The 19,155-nt window shown below is 40.9% G+C and overlaps 1 protein-coding gene across 5 annotated transcripts in view; it reads left to right on the forward strand.

Moving 5' to 3' along the window:
- The window catches only part of dgkg (diacylglycerol kinase, gamma), a 517,080-nt gene extending 502,417 nt beyond the window's left edge, over positions 1 to 14,663 (forward strand). For all 5 annotated transcript variants that reach the window (XM_073046856.1, XM_073046861.1, XM_073046859.1 and 2 more), the window contains 3 exons: positions 5,132 to 5,252; positions 8,157 to 8,217; positions 13,150 to 14,663. In XM_073046856.1, the coding sequence (XP_072902957.1) occupies positions 5,132 to 5,252; positions 8,157 to 8,217; positions 13,150 to 13,248 (281 nt within the window). In that variant the 3' untranslated portion in view covers positions 13,249 to 14,663. The remainder of the gene's footprint in view (positions 1 to 5,131; positions 5,253 to 8,156; positions 8,218 to 13,149) is intronic.
- Positions 14,664 to 19,155: the final 4,492 nt, after the last annotated feature.

Raw genomic sequence — 19,155 nt, forward strand, 5'->3', positions numbered from 1 at the left:
TTAAATTCAACAAGATAAATAAACCTGGAATTTTAAAAAAAACCTGCTCTCTGGTAACAGTAACCATGAAACCACGCTGGATTGCTGTCAAAAACGTGGTTCTTTTTGATTGGATCAGGGAATTATTGTGTTCTGTGTTTTACTGAGACGTGGCTTAATCAGACTACACTAGATACTGGTATAAGACCCAGAGGCCTCTCTATACACAGGATGGACTAACTGCTGATTTGGAAAAGGCAAAAGGTGGAGGTATATGTTTCATGGTAAACTTTCTGTGGTGCTCTGATGTGGCGGTTTTGTCTTACTTGTGTTACCCCAACCTTGAACATTTAACAATTAAATGCCAACCATTCTAGTTACTAAGAGAGTTTTCCTCCATGATCCTGACCGCTGTTTAGATAGATAGATAGATAGATAGATACTTTATTCATCCCCATGGGGAAATTCAACTTTTTTCCAATGTCCCATACACTTGTTGTAGCAAAACTAATTACATACAATACTTAACTCAGTAAAAAATATGATATGCATCTAAATCACTATCTCAAAAAGCATTAATAATAGCTTTTAAAAAGTTCTTAAGTCCTGGCGGTAGAATTGTAAAGCCTAATGGCATTGGGGAGTATTGACCTCTTCATCCTGTCTGAGGAGCATTGCATCGATAGTAACCTGTCGCTGAAACTGCTTCTCTGTCTCTGGATGGTGCTATGTAGAGGATGTTCAGAGTTATCCATAATTGACCGTAGCCTACTCAGCGCCCTTCGCTCAGCTACCGATGTTAAACTCTCCAGTACTTTGCCCACGACAGAGCCTGCCTTCCTTACCAGCTTATTAAGACGTGAGGCGTCCCTCTTCTTAATGCTTCCTCCCCAACACGCCACCACAAAGAAGAGGGCGCTCTCCACAACTGACCTATAGAACATCTTCAGCATCTCACTACAGACATTGAATGACGCCAACCTTCTTAGGAAGTACAGTCGACTCTGTGCCTTCCTGCACAAGGCATCTGTGTTGGCAGTCCAGTCTAGCTTCTCGTCTAACTGTACTCCCAGATACTTGTAGGTCTTAACCTGCTCCACACATTCTCCATTAATGATCACTGGCTCCATATGAGGCCTAGATCTCCTAAAGTCCACCACCATCTCCTTGGTCTTGGTGATATTGAGACGCAGGTAGTTTGAGTTGCACCATATCACAAAGTCCTGTATCAGTTTCCTATACTCCTCCTCCTGTCCATTCCTGACACACCCCACTATGGCCGTGTCATCAGCGAACTTCTGCACATGGCAGGACTCTGAGTTATATTGGAAGTCTGATGTGTACATGGTGTGTATACCACCAGCGGCTGACTATAATCAAGTGCTTGAGATACCGTATGATGCCGTCACCAAACAAGAAACAGTCCAACCTGATACATTTCGTATCATAATCAGTGATTTCAATCAGGCTTGCTTGAAGAAATCCCTGCCCAATTACCGTCAGCATGTAACCTCCAGCAACAGAGGTCAGAAAACACTAGACCAGTGCTATACTAAGATAAGGAATTCCATGCCCAGACTACATTTCAGAAAATCTGATCACTTGGCTGTCCTCCTACCTGCATACAGGCAGAGGTTAAAGTGTAAGGCCCCAGAGACTAGGCAGCAAAGAGACGTCCATGGGAGGCAGAGGAGTGGCTATGAGATCGCATCGAGTCGGTGGACTGGGCCGTGTTCAAGCACTCATCTGTGCATCTGAATGAATACACCATGGTTGTCTTAGACTTTATTAAAACTTATAGGTGATTGTGACCCCACAAAATCATCCAGCGTCTTTCCCAACTAGAAGCCCTGGATGAATCATGAGATCCACAATCTGCTGAGGGCCAGATCAGAGGCATTCAAGTCTGGTGACCAAGCAAGGTTCAAGAGGTTCAGGTCCAATCTGCGGAAAGCCACCTCAAGGGTGAAGTGGCATTTCCAGAATAGACTTGAATCAATAAAGGATGCTCGACAGCTATCCAGGGCTTGAATGCTATCACCAATTATAAAGGGAAATCAGGCTTTGCTTCCAGATGAGTTCAATGCTTTCTGTGCTCACGTTGACCATCAAAACATGGAGGAACTATCACAAACTCCCCCCCACCACCCCATTTCTCTGTGATTTCAATCTCTGAGGCTGACATGAGAGCATCCTTCAGCAGGATGAATCAATGGAAAGCGTCTGGCCCAGATGGGGTACTTGGCCAAGTACTAAAGACCTGTGCTGATTAATTGGCTGGAGTGTTCACTGAGAGCTTTAACCTCTCGCTTTGGCAGTCTGAGGTACTCACCTGCTTCGAGCAGGCTTCAGTTATACTGGTGTCTAAGAAGAACGTGGTAACCTGCCTTGATGACTTACGTCCAGAATTTTGAGAGGTATAGTGATGAAACGTATCAATACCTGCCAAAGAAGCAACTTGTAACCGCCTCAATTTACTGACAGGAAAAACGGGTCTGCAGCAGATGCCCCCTCACCAGCTCTTCATTCAACCCTGGAACATCTTGTCAGCAAAGATGCATATATCTGGTTACTCTTTATTGACTACAGTTGGGTATTCAATACTATCATCCCCTCAAAACTAATCAATAAGCTTCAATATCTAGGCCTCCTTGTGAAGTTGGATCCTTGATTCCCTCATTTGCAGACCCCAGTCAGTTCAGATTGGCAACAACCTCACCACCACAATCTCCACAAGGTATGTGCCTAGCCCCATGCTCTACTCACTTTACACTTACGACTGTGTGGCTATGCTCAGCTCCAATGCCATTTCCAAGTTTGCTGACAATAACAATGTCATAGGCCGAATCAAAGGTGGTAATGAATTAGCATATTGGAGGGAGATTGAAAATCTGGCTGAATGGTGCCGCAACAACCTCTTACTCAATGTCTGCAAAGCCAAGGAGCTTATTATTGACTTCAGGAGAAGAAAACTGGAGGTCTATAAGCCGGTCTTCATTGGAGGATCAGAACTAGAGACGGCCAGCAACTTCAAATTCCTTCGAGTTATTATTTCAGAGGACCGATCCTGGGTCCAGCAGGTAATTGCAGTTATGAAGAAAGCATAGCAGCACCTCCACTTCCTTTTTTAGTTTGCAAAGATTTGGCACAACATCTTGTGTGGTGCAAAGTATATTGACTGGCTGCATCACAACCAGGTACGGAAATACCAATGCCCTTGAACAGAAAAAAGGTAGTGGATACAGCTCAGTCCATCACAAGTAAAGCCCTCCCCACCATTGTGCATAACTACATAGAGCATGGTCAAAGAAAAGCAGCATCCATCATCAGAGACCCCCACCACCTAGATCATGCTCTTTCATCACTGCTGCCATCAGAAAGAAGGTACAGGAGCCTCAGGACCCTCAACACCAGGTTCAGCAACAGTATCACCCTTCAACCATCAGGTTCTTGAACCAAAGGGGATAACTTCACTGAACCTCACTTGCCCCATCACTGAAATGTTCCTACAACCCATAGAAATACTTTCAAGAACTTCTTCATCTCATGTCCCTGATATTTATTGTTTTTTCTTTCTTTTTGTATCTGAACAGTTTATTGTGTTTTGCACACTGGTTAACCACTCTGTTGCTGTGGCCTTTCATTGATTCTATTAAGGTGATTGCATTCATACAGCATTTGGTGACATATATGTACTTTGATAATAAATTAACTTTGAACTTTGACGTCTTTGAGGGAAGAGAATCTGCAACCTTTACCTGTTCTCACCTATATACTATACGATTCCAACCCCATTGATATGTCTAATTCTTTACTAGCTGATAATTCAAAGGCAGCTATGGATAGATAGTAAATATTGGTATTGCCAGCTTTGTCCATATCCCTTGAATAAACTAACAAATAAATAGATTCTACGTGTCCTCAGAGCAGAGCTTCACTTCACAGGAGAGCAGTGAAACTTACAGCTTTAGTGAGCAGACAACAGGTTATTTTGTTACTGGAATTGACAAGAAAATAGAATTCCTTGAGATTTTCCAATTCCCTAACCACCAAAGTGCTTGTGCATTTTCCACTGGCGCTGCAGTTCATTGCTCGTTAAACCAAGGCCAGGAGTCAGTGTCTCCACTTAGGTACTTGAATCTAATATGTTAAGTCACAGTGCATGCTTAGATTTGTTGATGATTCTGTCCTTTTGACTCAGAAGCAAGTGCATAAGTTAAGAAATTAAAACAGAAAATGTCTTTTGGTAACCTAGCTTCAGCCTCTCTCCACAGATAGCATTCCTGTTCTGAGTTCTCCTTTAGCAGAGGAGGAGATTCTGAGCAACTTGACTATGCCAGGGGTTTAATAGAGCAATGGAAAGTGCTCTGCACCCAACCACCCGTCACTCCATGCTTCCTTTCAAGTAGATGCTGAAACGGTTTTATTCACCCTTCCAGGCAATGTACAGCAAAACAAGCTGGTCCTCATCTTGATCCATAACACCCACCCCCTAAAATTTATTGCATTTTCTCCAGTTATCTCAAGTCTATGGCTTCTGATTACAACTCTCCTGTCAGTGGAAACAGTTTGGCCTTTATTTTTACTTTTAAGCTGGATACTTCGGGCTGAAACTTAATGATCCCACCGGTGCTGCCTTCTCCACAGCAGGTGTGCGGGACAGAGGACATCACATCATCACGCTGCAGTGCAAAGTGGCACAAGAGAAAAAGTGTTTTATGCGTCATCTTTACTCACAGAAAGAGCTTGATTTATTATTTCAAGATTTTATAAAATTCCTTCCTTTTGGGAGAAAAATAGAGCTTCCTTTCAATCCATTTAACACAATTTTTAGGGTGGCAGGGCAGTCTGCCAAAGGAGGTGTAAGTTGTTCCTTCCCTCTGCTATCCTGAAGGTCACCCTTGGGCAAGATGTAGCACCTGCCCAGCCCTCCCCAGTCAGGGTCATGTGAAGCCATGGGAGCAGGTGGTGCATGGTCGTATGAGCAGCTGGTACTCATCACAAGTCACACGACAGGGCACATAATGAACGAAGGATTTAAAAATTTGTGATTGCTTATACGCAGCATGTGAAGAGAAGTGTGGTACTTCATTGTGACTGTCAGAGTCATTGCCTTCAAATGGGGCTGACTTTTCCTTTCTATTTCATTCAGACTTTAGTGATCAGCTGCTGGAGGTTGTTGGCCTTGAAGGTGCCATGGAGATGGGACAAATCTACACCGGACTGAAGAGTGCTGGGAAGCGACTGGCTCAGTGTGCTTGTGTCACCATCAGGTAGCTATCCAAACCCACTTACTCATTACTTCGGCATTAAATCGGTCGTGTATGCTGATGCCGTTGGAGCTTCTGTACGACTCAGTGGGACCTTTTATCTGAGGTACTTTGAATTATGAAATGAGGGTGCAAATTCAGAAGCAGCCACAGTAGCTGGGAAATCTCAATCTGCTTAATTAAATCTGTAATAAGAAGTTAGTACTGATCATGTGATCAGCAAACTATTAGACTATCATTAAAATTCATCACATTCACCAGTAACCTTTGGGGAAGATCTGACGTTCTTACTGATTTTTGACCAATTATAATGTGAGATCAAATTTTACCTGTTCTCTCAGTTATATCATGCAAGTAGGAGAAGTAGTATCTAACCTGAACACCAGCATCATTTTAGCCACACAGAATAACAAAGGTAAAGGTCCCCTCAGAAATATATTTGCTTACTAGGACACAGGAGATTGTTATTCACCCATTGCTTCAAGCTGACTCCCAGCTGAACAATCTCATTGGTCCTGTTCCCTTTCTAATTATCTCCCCATGTTCCTGTCTCAAATGTGCACCATCTCCCTTTGTACTTTCTTCACAATGATCCAAATAATCTTCCTACTTTGGGACACGGGAGGGAAGTGGAACAGCTGACAGAAACACACCTAGGCAGAAGCAGAATACATTCGATACTCAAGGTAAGGATCGTCCAGGTTGAATCATTCTCAGACTCAGACCTTCAGTCAACATTCCAAAGCCAAGGTGGTGTAATGGCTTCAGCACCGGACTTCAAGGCCAGAGGTCCCGGGTTCAAATCCGACGGCTACTTGAATGCTTTCCATCTGCACTGGGTTGAGCATCGAGCTAGCAACTCAGCATCGTAAAATCAGTCAAATGCTATGGAAACAGCAAAAATGCCACCCGATTCGCCACAATACGTGAACAACAACAACAACATTCCAGACCCTAATACCATTCCAGGCTATATCCTATTCAACTAGCAGGAGAGATGAATTGTGAAGTTGGAAAGGAGAGGTCCTGGAAATCATCAGTAATCAACCTTGGCTTAATTAAGGCGTAGTAGTGTGATTATTGATCAATCTGCCCACAGCATGTTGGATAAAGGTTCTATAACACAGTCTGCAGAAAGATCTTCAACAGGCGATATACCTGTATCTTGTTGTAATTTGTAGTTTTTATTGTTATGTAACACAATGTACTGCTGCCACAAAACAGGAAATTTCATGGCACATTCCAGCGACATCAGACCTGATTCTGATCTGAAGTCAACACACAGCAAGAAGTTATTTGTCGTTGCCCCCACCAATGCACTTGACATGTCCTTGATGTGATTGGTAGGAGTGATCGTAGCAGAGTCCTTGAGCAGATGATGCCCATTTTCACATCAAAAGCTCTGATGTTCTGTTACACCTTCATGGATTGAGTGGGACATGTTCTGAACGTGAACAAATCCAGAAGTACAAAGTCAGCAAGTAGATAAATTGGGATCCACTTCATTTTGTAACTTCATGGCCTGACATGTTTGTATCCCTCACACTATTGATGAGCAAGAGCATGCACAAAGGGAAACCAAGAGCAGCAGCTGTGGTCACAAGGTTATAAACAAGTCCGGTCCACAACAAAAGGAACTGTATGTATTCCCTTCGGAAGGCTGGCACGTTAGTCTCATACATGCCTTGAAGGGACCACTTAGAGCCCATGAATGGTGGAGAGGAACATGCAGGAGCAGCAACAGGTCTGCCTCAAAATGAGATGCCACTTTAGTGAAATGACAACACAGGACTACACGCAAGGGAAACAAAGGAAATATTCTGCTGCTAGAGCAATACCACAATTGTAGCAGTCTACTCAATAGTCAATGGAAAGAAGATGCTGCATAATCTTTACATCCTTGTGCATTGATGTAAAACACAAGCCTGGAGCATAACTTAAATTCACCATTCCACCCCCAGCCCAACTTCTCCGTCTATCAACAACATTCAGGGATCACCAGAAATTTAACTTCATCAGTCACTAAGATATACTGAGAGCAAATCAGAGGCTCAAATATTCTTCAGCAGGTGACCATTCACTTGCCTGGATGACTGAAGCACTCAAACAGCACGACACCATCTAGGACAGAGCAGTCAAAATGATTGACACCCATCCATCACTTTAGCATTCCTACCCTTCATCAATAGTGCACTTAGGCCGCAGTGTGTACAACTTGCTACCAGCTAGAAGGACAAGCGCAAAGGCTCATAGAATACCAGTACCTTGAAGGACTCCTCCAAGTCACACCTAAACAGGCCGTAGAGTGAAACTCTGATAATTCCTTAAAGTCCAAAGCCTTTAAATTTTGGTTGGACCAGACCAGCAGATCTCCTAGACTGTTGAATGTTGTACATTAATACACACTCTATTTTATTCTACTTTTCCCTTAATATGTTATTACATGGTAATATCACAAGTTTTTTTTAGCTGAATGCTGAGTTTAAAAAGAGCAGGAAATGTACGAGCACTCTATGTCATGGATCTGGCCACGCACCGACCTATGATCCTGACTGCTGGTGTTCCAGGAATCACACACTCTTGCTCTCTGGAGCCCTGACTCATTCTGATCCAGTGATTAAGCCAGGTACGATACTATTAGGGTTTCCAAACAACTGGACGCTGGATTATCAGAGATATATGTGTACATTGCTGATCTGTTAATATCACTGTATCAAAATCTTAAATGTACCTTCATTAAATGGGCTACAGTGTTCAAGGACAGGGACAACTCTGGACTGACAATAAATGTTTCCTTTACCAAGGTATTAAAAAAACTTTAATTATTAGTATTGTGGTTATATCACCTTTTAAAAGTATGTATACTACAGTAAAAGTTCTGAGCTAACTGCAGGTAATTATTTATAGAACAACTAAGCTGCTGCCTATGCAGATTGATGGGGAGCCCTGGATGCAGCCTCCTTGTACCGTAAGTGTGAATTTCACTTTTTTCTATAGCTGTGCTGTGAATTGATGCATCAATGGTATTTGTTTGATTTTTAATTGAAACTTCTTATTAATGCCAACTGTTCCTTTGTTTTACTTAATGTTAAAACCTCCAAACAAATACCATGGCAAAACCCAACACTGGTTACTGTTTAAAAAAAACTTTCGGGAGCATTTTCTTTAATATTCCTTCAGTCAAAGATTGTAGATTCATACTATCACTTTAACCCATAAAACTCTGCACAGTCTCCATGATGTGCAAAACATAGGGAATGTTACAGTCAGGAAAAGAAGTAAGAAGTTACACCAAGATTGGTCTGGTTATTCAGAGAGATGTAGGAACATGTCTTGCTGTCCTGATCATCCATATCTCCTCAAGCAACACGAGAAATTGATGAATAACGCCAGTGAGGTTAACAACTACTGGATTTGTCTACATGAGAACATTGGTTACAAGTAATAGTTGCAAATCACCTTGAAACAGTTTAATGGGTTTCATGCAATGCAACATTAACTCCTGGTTAGGATATACATAGTTCCATGGTTGGGCTGCTGGTTGCTGTAAAATTAGATTCCTGCCCTGGGGTTATGAAAGAGAAAATTCACAAGGGTTCCTTTCATTACTACCAGTGCTATTTTGTATCTCAAGTGGCAGTAGGATTACGGTTTGCTCTTTCATCCACTTTCCCTGCCTGTGCCCATGTAGTTCAGCAGCTTATGAGTTTTCACAACAAAGGATCACTCATGACAATAGCTGCCTGAGGAAGACCCAGCACTGTCAGTGCCTGTAAGAAGGCAAAATGTTAGCAAGAAGGTAATGTTTGTCGGACAATAGGGAAGAAACCCATTGACTTTTCAGAAAAAGGAAGACTTTAGTTTTCCTTGTCACTGATATTCCTGTTTATATCAACAGTGTTGAGATTGAGAGAATGTAGAGATTCAAGTTTCCAGGAGTAAACGTCACCAAGCACCTGTCCTGATTCGACCATGAAATCACCACAGACAAGAAAGCTCACCAACACCTTTACTTCCTCAGGAGGCTAAAGAAATTTAGCAAATCTCTGTCGAACCTTATCGATTTTTATCAAAGCACCACAGCTTGGTATGGCAACTGCTCTGCCATGATCCCAAGAACCTGCAGAGAGTCGTAGACACAGCTCAGCACATCATGGAGAAAAGCTTCCCGTCCATTGACTATCTCCACATTTTGCTGCCTCAGTAAAACAGCCAGCATAATCAAAAACCTCACCCACTCTGAACATTTTCTTTTTTCCTCTCTCCAATCAGGCAGAAGATATAAAAGCCTGAAAGCACCTACCACCGGGCTCTGACAGCTTCTACCTTGCTGTCATAGAACCATAGAAAACCTACAGCACAATACAGGCCCTTCAGCTCACAAAGCTGTGCAGAATTTACCTTATAAATTACTTAGACTTACCCATAGCCCTCTATTTTTCTGAGCTCCACGTACCTGTCCAGGAGTCTCATAAAAGACCTTATCGTATCTGCCTCCACCACCGTCGCCAGCACCCCATTCCCCGCACTCATCACTCTCTGCGTAAAAAAACTTACCCCTGATATCTCCTCTGTACCTACTCTGCGCCTTGAAAATGCGCCCTCTCGTGCTAGCCATTTCAGCCCTGGGAAAATGCCTCTGACTATCCACATGAACAATGCCTCTTGTTATATAACTACTGAATGGTCCCCTGCTCATATAAAATCTTTAAAGTGGAGGTTGATATGTTCTTGATTAGTAAGGACATCAACAGTCATGGAAAGGAGTCTGCAGAACTGGGTTAAGAGGGAAAATAAATCAGCCGTGATCAAATGGTGGAGCAGACTCAATAGATCGATTCTGCTTCAGTGCCTTAGGGTCTTACATGATTGGACTCTTGACTTCACAACCTATCTTGTTATGATCTTGCACTTTACTGTCTACCTGCACTACATTTTATCTTTACGGTTACACTTCACTCTGCACTGCATAATGATTTGATCTGTATGAACAGCATGCAAGACAAGCTTTTCACTGTAGCACTGTACATATGCCAATAATAAACCAATTCCAAATCCAAAGCACAGGAAGAGTCATGGACATCAGAGATCACTTATCACTGAGCTACAACATAAGAAACCAGATCCGTAATTTCAGGAAGTTTGGTATGAAATCAAAGTTACATGTGCAAGCACTGCGAAACAGACCATCAACAATACAACAGTATTATTATAGTCAACAATCTGTAGACTCCTGTACTCCCTGATGTCTTCTGGTAGTGCATCTCATGGGAAGTTAAGTTTATTATCATGTACACAAGTATGGTGAGGTATAGTTCAATGAAAAATTTGTCACAGAAGCAAAGGCACACAGGTATTGACAACACAGAGAATACAAAATTATACATAACTGTATAATCATACATAAATTATACTCCATTGAGAGATGTTCCATTTTAGAGTTCACCAGTCGTAAGAGTTGCAGATTCTGGTGTCCTCTACTTCCTACCAACATATTTCACAGTTGAACACTAATGGAAGGCATCAGTGGATGGAGCAGTCTCCATATGAGATCAGGACATGACAGAGAGCACTGTAGCTCTGTAGAGTAACCATGTTACTTCCATTCCCCACTCACCTTTGGAACTTTCTTCAGATAATTTTCGCTAACATTCAACTTCAGTAGAGACACAAAATGAGTGGTTCCAGAGTAGACATGCTACACCTTAACAGATTTCACATCCATTAATTACCTACTAAGGATAAATTAGTAACTGTTGTTGAAAACTTTACGATACCATTGACAGAACAGAATTTAAGTACCAATATGCCCCTTTTCATGCTCACTAAATTTCTTGTTTGTATAGTTCTACCAACATAACTTTATTAGAACATTTAATTTTTATCTCTATAAAACAGCATAAAACTATATTTAATCCTTCCTTTTGGATTTCTCTCAACACCCGGCAACCTATTTCCAGCCTTCTGCCAAATCTGGCCTCGATCTGACCAATAGGATGCGTGCACGACCAGTCCTGGTGTGTAGAGAAGCAGCTTACCATCTGCTCAATGCTTCACCTCGTTGGCATGGTCAAGGTCGGGAATCACCACTAAACACGTTAACCCCAAAACCACCATGGAGTTTGGCATGCCAGTATAGACTTTCAGGCATCAGCAGCAAGTAACTGAGATGTAGGTGGCTGGTTAGCAGTGCCCAGTTCACATATAACATTACCTGCACTTAAATGTCCAATGTGCCACAACCTAGCACACATGCACTGCACCCAGAATTTACATTCTGTATAGTGTGTCTAAAAACAGTTTGTAAAATTTATCCTAGGAACATTTAACTTCCCCTCCTTTTATTAACAATAATCAAATACAAAAATCATTTTTATATTTATATTTTTTATTTAGAAATAATTCCTCCTAGCAGCATAAATGGGAAGATCAGTGAAAAGTTATTTTTGGTTCAACAGAATTGTCAACATCCTCTGCTTATGGTTGAAATTTTAATCAAAATTTACCTTTAAAATATCATAGAGTGGATTCCATTTAATTGGGCCATTGCTTAATCAGGGCATCCTCTTACTTGGGCCAATTCTTAAAGAACAAAAACAAATTGAGAAAATAGCCAGGATTCCCTTTGCTTATTTGGGATGCTATGCCACTTAATTAGGGCAGGCAACTGTTGCCAAAAAAATTTCTAACTTGTGTCATTCACATGCATGTCATGTGGCTATTAGACATTATACTGTGCTTAGAGCAAACCATTTTAAAATAGCATCACTTGTGTGTTTGTGTTCAAAACACAGTGATTTTTGTCACTGATAGTTGGTGAATAATAACAGTAAGACAATTCAGAACTATTTTCCTCACTGCGGTTTCAAGCATTCAGGCTTGGTGATGCCAGAAACGGCGGGAGTGAAAATGAAATCATTTCCCTACTTCAACAAGTTAGGAACTATGAGGAATTTGAAGGTATCAACAATCATCTTAAATGTTACAATTAAAAGGAAGAGTTCAAGGTTGCATTTGTCAAAAGCACTGTTTAAAGGCAGTCCGGTATCTGCCCTATGTGTCTGCATTCATTTTGTTCATTTATAGTCAATTAAAATACATCAGCATACACTGAATGAGTTCCTCCTTCGATAACTAATAGGAACTAATACAGTTTTATAGTCCTTATTAGTTTCTAATGTATTCTGTATTTAATTTAAATACATAATTTGTTACTCAGTTAAAGGGTAGTTTGTCTTTTTTTTATATACCTTCTTAACTGTTCACGAAACTTCAGCTAATTTAGGACAGCTGCTTAATTGGGCCAAAATGTATTGGTCCCAATGTGTCCGAATTAACCAGAATCCACTGAATTTATTTGTTAAGCACAACTGGAGATGGAAATGGCTAGAGTTGGTGTTAGAGTACATAGCTACAAAATGTGGAACTGAATATTGAGACATGATGTCAGGAGGAATTCCCAACCTGAGAGATCTGTGAATGCACAGTCATTGAATATATGGGGATAGATACATTTTTGGAATTTAAAGAATGTCGAGATTCAGGGATTAGTCAGGGAACTAGAGTTAATGCATAAAATCAACCGTGATCTTGTTAAATGGAACAGTAACAGGAATGGGCCATGAGGCTGTGTTTTTGTTCTTGTGTATGCAGAAAGAGGGCCAAGTGGTACCTGAGGATAATGTGAACTTCTGTCATTTAAATAACTGTTACTAACAATTTGCAGACCAAATATGGGTTTATCTAATTTTAACCTTCAACAGCCTTTGGGGCTCCCGCTCCATAAGTGCTGCTTTGCTGAATATCATAAACACATTCAGCTGAATATCATGATGTACAAATATAGTATCACTCAACAATTACCCAGTTTAAGACTCGTCTGTAATATTTTATTTTCCAGATTAGAATTACTCACAAAAACCAGGTCCCCATGCTGTTGGGACCTCCTGCAAAGGCAAGCCTACTTTTCTGGAAAAGGAGAAATCGCAGCAGAGATTAAATGTGCAGGAAAATGTTACAGCTGAAGATCACAATATTACAAGAAAGCCCTCTGGACAAATGATTATTTTCTTTTTACTTTAGATGTTTTATTTTTATTCTACATTTATACCACAGAGTCATCGGACTTAAACACTGTACAGTAACAATATATAACTTGGACTTCAATGAAAATAACTTTGTACTATTTAAAATGAATCTATGAAGCAAAGTCATAAACTTTCCAAGAATGAACAGAATCAGTAAATACTTCGGTGTTTCCATTTTCCATGTTTCCGATGTTTGTTCTAGTATCCTAGGAACAATGGAGCAAAGAGGGAAGCAAAACTCCAGGATGCACACCCATGCTACAACAGTAAAACAATCAACTTCAGCTGTCACATACCGACCAATGCCTGTTGCCTAACAAAGTTACACTTCCACGTCATCATCTCAGAGCTGCAGGCAGTTCTGGGACGGCAGCAAGGAATTTGCATTCTGGGATTGTGTACGTACAAACATTTTGAAATTGCAAGTTCCGTACCTTGCACTTTGATTAAACAGCTCATGGTTTCAGGTCAAAACATGACAGTACATAATGACAAATTGTCTTTTTTTTTTCCTGCTGTGATATCATTGCCATAGCTATATAACATTTATGGTAAACTATAATTAACTGACTGCACCAATATTCTTAATATTGGCAAAGACTGAGAAACTTGTAGAGTAAACTAGTTGAACCGACATTCAGAGAAAGCTGTGCTTAGAAGCCTGACCTGTGTGGGTGCGTGTGGGTGCGTGTGTGTGCGTGTGGGTGTGTGTGTGTGTGTGTGTGTGTGCATGCGTGCGTGTATCATATACATAGTTGCAAAACATCACTGGTATTCAAGTTAAACATATGCATCAGCAGTGGTCGTGTTTACGTGTAGATTATCATTCTTGATGTCGTATATCAGTGGCAACAGTAGGCTTGTGTGTTCTGTGTGTCTGTTTACAATCATCAGCCTTAACAATGTGTCTGAACATAAAAAGGTGCAATAATTATTGAAAAAAAATCAATAGATCTAACATTGTAAAAGAAGCCAAATATATAGCACTTGTTTTTATATTCTTTGTGTTAGCTGCATTGAAATAGAAATGCCACTAAACACACTACTAGTATAGTGAGAGGGTCCATATCTATTTTGAATGTACTGTAAAGCTGTTAGAAAATACTTACTTTTAGCCATTTGGATAATTTAGGGTTTTCATACCAGTATATTGTTAAGAATTTGAAATTTATGGAAAATAAAGTTACCAATGTAATGTTGCCCCTTGTCTGTTGAATTGCTTTTGGCTGCTTGCATGGTATTGTGTAGATCTGTTATGTACAATGTTTATATGTAACCCAAAATGGATATTGTTTTAGAAGAAATAAAAAGAAAAGCATCTTCTTTGTGCTGAATATCATTATTAGATACCGGGCATATAACCGTTTTTTGTTGACTAATATGAGATAGCGCCAGGCCAATAGATTATCTCTGTAATCACAGAAGATGATAATGAAGTAACTCACCGGGGTAGACTAACGAATACACTGCCATCACCAAGGTCTCATCACTAGGACAGCAAGGTGTTTACTCTACTGTTTACTGTATACTACATACTTTTTGAATTATGTTGTAGTAACATATTTATGGTAATATTGTGTTTTATGGGCTGTGTGTGATGGATGTTTGGTGGGTGCACCATGGTCTGGGGGAACGTTGTTTTCATTGGTTGTATACTGTATATGTAAGGTCAGATGATGGTAAACCTGAACGTGAATGTAATCAAGAAGAGTCTAATCAATGGCCTTGCATCAGAACCAGGGAGAAGAAATATAGAGGTATAGAAAGCGAATGGAATGGAAACAAACTGAAAGGGTGGAAGACAAAGGTCAAAGGTCCATGACAAAGAGGCGGTAATGAGGGGATGAGAAATAGAAGCAAGGTCTGAAGCAGGAAAAGAGGAATAGCAGAATTATTTTCTGGAACTGTTGATCCCAAAGGATGCAATGCATTGTTCTTCCAGCAGATATTGAGGATCATTGGAATACCATAGGGTGAGGAATTACAGTGGTAGGTGGCACCTTAGGGTTACACCGAAGAGAAGTATTCCATAAAGCAGTAGCACAACCTGGAGTCAGTCTTCTCGGTGCATAGGAGATCAAACCGTTAAGAGCATAGTATATTAAACTGAAAGTAAAAAAGGGAAATCACTGTTTCTGGGTGAGAGTGGTGAAACCATTTGCAATAGGAAAGAAAAGTAAACAAAAAGGGAAGATATTGTAACTTCTGTGCTTGCACGATGAAATGTTATGTGGCTGGAAATGGATAGAAGGAAAAGAATTGGGGTTGTGGAAGGAAAACAACACTGATGGGGAGGCCAAAGAAGATGGATTTGATGGTGATGCATTGTACAGAAGAAACCAAAAGTGTGACTGTTGGAGGGGCAGACGCTGAAAAGAGAAGTTCTACTATAATTATGCGAAAGAGGGAGGCCAGAAATGTGGGAAATGGAACAGGTGTACTCATAGGCCTAAGCTGGAGAGTTTGTGTTAAAGGAGAAAGGCAGGCAGATCAGAGGTTTTTTTCTGGAAGGTGGAAAGGTCACTCCTGTATTTCTTTCTGAAACTATAATATTCAATAACAGGCAATACATTATGTTAGGTTACTTAAAGGATTCCATTGGAATTGGGAAAATAATTCTTTCTTGAAAACACTAATGATTTATTTTAAATAGTCTCATGCCATTAAGATTGCAAATAAATGGTTACTGGATGTCATTGGAGAATGATAAATTGATCATTGTTACGCAAAAGCATGCCATTGCTTAATAATTAAATTTGTTGTTTCCAAAAATAATTATTTTGGTTTAGAGAGATTTTTATTATGCTTTATTTGATAGCTATCAACATGGCTGAGTACTTCTAACCAGCACCGATAGCTGGGCTTCATCCTGAAAGATTAACTGTTTCTCTTTCCACAGATGTTGCTGAGTGCTTCTAGCATTTTTTGCTTGTAACCAGTTTTGTTATGCACATTTAGTAACTCTTCTCATTGTAGAAGCCACCGTAAATGGTTTCAAAAAATAAGAAAAACACCAAAGGTGAATTTATTCAAGTGTGAAAGCTACATTTTTTGGGAGACTTTTGAAAAAACATTGCCCTGAACATTTTGGCTGCAATTAGACGTTTAAGAATCTAATCCAAAGCTTCCTCTTTCCATTAAATTAGACAATCAGGATAATATTTGAAGCAATAATCTTAAAATAATTTTTTTTCTCAATGCCACTTCATGCCTCCCCTGTGAAAGTGCATATTTCTTGCTGGGAGACATTACTTCTGCATGTCATCTATTATCTATTTATGATCCTCCACAGTGTGATCCACAGCAGAAACCAATTTCAAGCTTTCGGAAGGCTCTATAGATGGAATAGCAAGGGCTGAGCCAAGATCCCCAACCAAAGGAAACTGCCTGTTTTTACAACCCTACCTGCCCTTCCACCTATCTTTGTATCATCGGCAAACATGACCACAAAACAATCAATTCCATCATCTAGATCACTAATATATAACATAAAAAATAACAGACCCTACACCACTAGTCACTAGCAGTGAACAAGAAAATGCCCTCTTTATTCCCACTTTTGAACTTCTGCCAGTCAGCCAATCTTCTATCCAGGCTAGTATCTTTCCTGTAATACCGTGGGATCTTGTTTAGCAGCCTTAAGTGTGGCACCTTGTCAAAGGCCTTCTGAAACTCTAAGTAAATAACATCCACTGACTTTCCATTATCAATCCCTGCCTACTATTTTCTCAAAAATTACCAACAGATGTACCAGGCAAGCTTCCCCTTAAAGGATCTTGGTGATTGTAGGGATGAATTACAGCAGACTGAAAAGCTTGAGCATGTAGATATTAAGAAAGAGGATGTGCAGGAGCTTTTGGAAAGCATCAAGTTGGATAGGTCACCGGGAACAGAGGAGATGTACCCCAGGCTACTCTAGGAGGCAAGGGAGGAGATTGTTGAGCCTCCGGCGATGATCTTTGCATCATCAATGGGGCAGAAGAGGTTCCGGAGGATTGGAGGGTTGTGGGAATTGTTCCCTTATTCAAGAGAGGGAGTAGAGATAGCCCAGGAAATTATAGACCAATGAGTCTTACTTCAGTGGTTTGTAAGTTGAGGGAGAAGATCCTGAGAGGCAGGATTAAAGAACAAGTGGAGAGGCATAATATGATTAGGAATAGTCAGCATGGCTTTGTGAAAGGCAGGTCGTGCCTTATGAGCCTGAATGAATTTTTTGAGAATGTAACTAAACACATTGATGATAGTAGAGCAGTAGATGGATATACTGCTATATACTATATACATAGTTTATATGGATTTCAGCAAGGCATTTGATAAGGTACCCCATGCGAGGCTTATTGAGAAAGTAAGGAGGCATGGGATCCAAGGGGACATTGCTTTGTGGATCCAGAATTGGCTTGCCCACAGCAGGCAATGAGTGGTTGTAGATGGGTCATATTCTGCATGGAGGTCGGTCACCAGTGGAGTGCCTCAGGGATCTGTTCTGGGACTCCTACTCTTTGTGATTTTTATAAATGACCTGGATGAAGAAGTGGAGGGAAGGGTTAGTAAATTTGCTGATGACACAAAGGTTGGAGGTGTTGTGGATAGTGTGGAGGGTTGTCAGAGGTTACAGCGGGACATAGAGAGGATGCAAGACTGGGCTGAGAAGTGGCAGATGGAGTTCAACCCAGATATGTGTGAGATGGTTCATTTTAGTAGGTCAAATATGATGACAGAATATAGTATTAATGGTAGGACTCTGCAGTGTGGAGGATCAGAGGGATCTTGGGGTCTGAGTCCATTGGACACTCAAAGCTGCTACGCAGGTTGACTCTGTGGTTAAGAAAGCATACGGTGCATTGGCCTTCATCAGTTATGAGAGTGAGTTTTGGAGCTGAGAGGTAATGTTGCAGCTATATAGGACCCTAGTCAGACCCAACTTGGAGTACTGTGCTCAGTTCTGGTCGCCTCTCTTTAGGAAGGATGTGGAGACCATAGAAAGGGTGCAGAGGAAATTTACAAGGATGTTACCTGGATTGGGGAGTATACCTTATGAGAATAGGTTGTATGAACTCGGCCTTTTTTCCTTGAAGCAACAGAGGATGAGAGGTGACCTGATAGAGGGGTATAAGATGATGAGAGGCATTGATCGTGTGGATAGACAGAGGCTTTTTCCCAGGGCTGAAATGGCTAGCACGAGAGGGCACAGTTTTAAGGTACTTGGAAGTAAGTACAGAGGAGATATCAGGGGTAAGTTTTTTACACAGAGAGTGGTGAGTGCGTGGAATTGGCTGCCAGCGACGGTAGAGGCAGATATGATAGGGTCTTTTAAGAGACTCCTGGACAGGTATATAGAGCTCAGAAAAATAGAGGGTTATAGGTAACCCTAGGTACTTTCTGAGGTAAGGACATGTTCGGCACAGCTCTGTGGGCCGAAGGGATTATATTATGCTGTAGGTTTTCCATGTTTCTATGAAACCATTCTGACTTCATCCTATTTATCGTGCCTCCAGCTACCCCGAAACCTCATCCATAAAAATGGACTGCAACATCTTATCATCCAGCGGTCAGGCTAACTGGCCTGTAATTTCCTTCCTTTTGCCTCCCTGCCTTCTTAATGAATTGAGTGACATTTGGAATGTTCTGTTCCTCCAGAACCATTACAGAAACTAGTGATTTGTGAAAGATCACTATTAATGCCCCTGCAATCTCTTCAGCTACCTCTTTCATAATACTGGGGTGCAGTCCATCTGATCCAGGTGACTTATCTAACTCCATACCTTTCAGCTTCCCAAGCACATTCTCCTTAATAATAGAGATTACACTCATTTCTGCTC

Source organism: Hemitrygon akajei, chromosome 5, assembly GCF_048418815.1.
Source record: "Hemitrygon akajei chromosome 5, sHemAka1.3, whole genome shotgun sequence".
NCBI lineage: Eukaryota > Metazoa > Chordata > Chondrichthyes > Myliobatiformes > Dasyatidae > Hemitrygon > Hemitrygon akajei.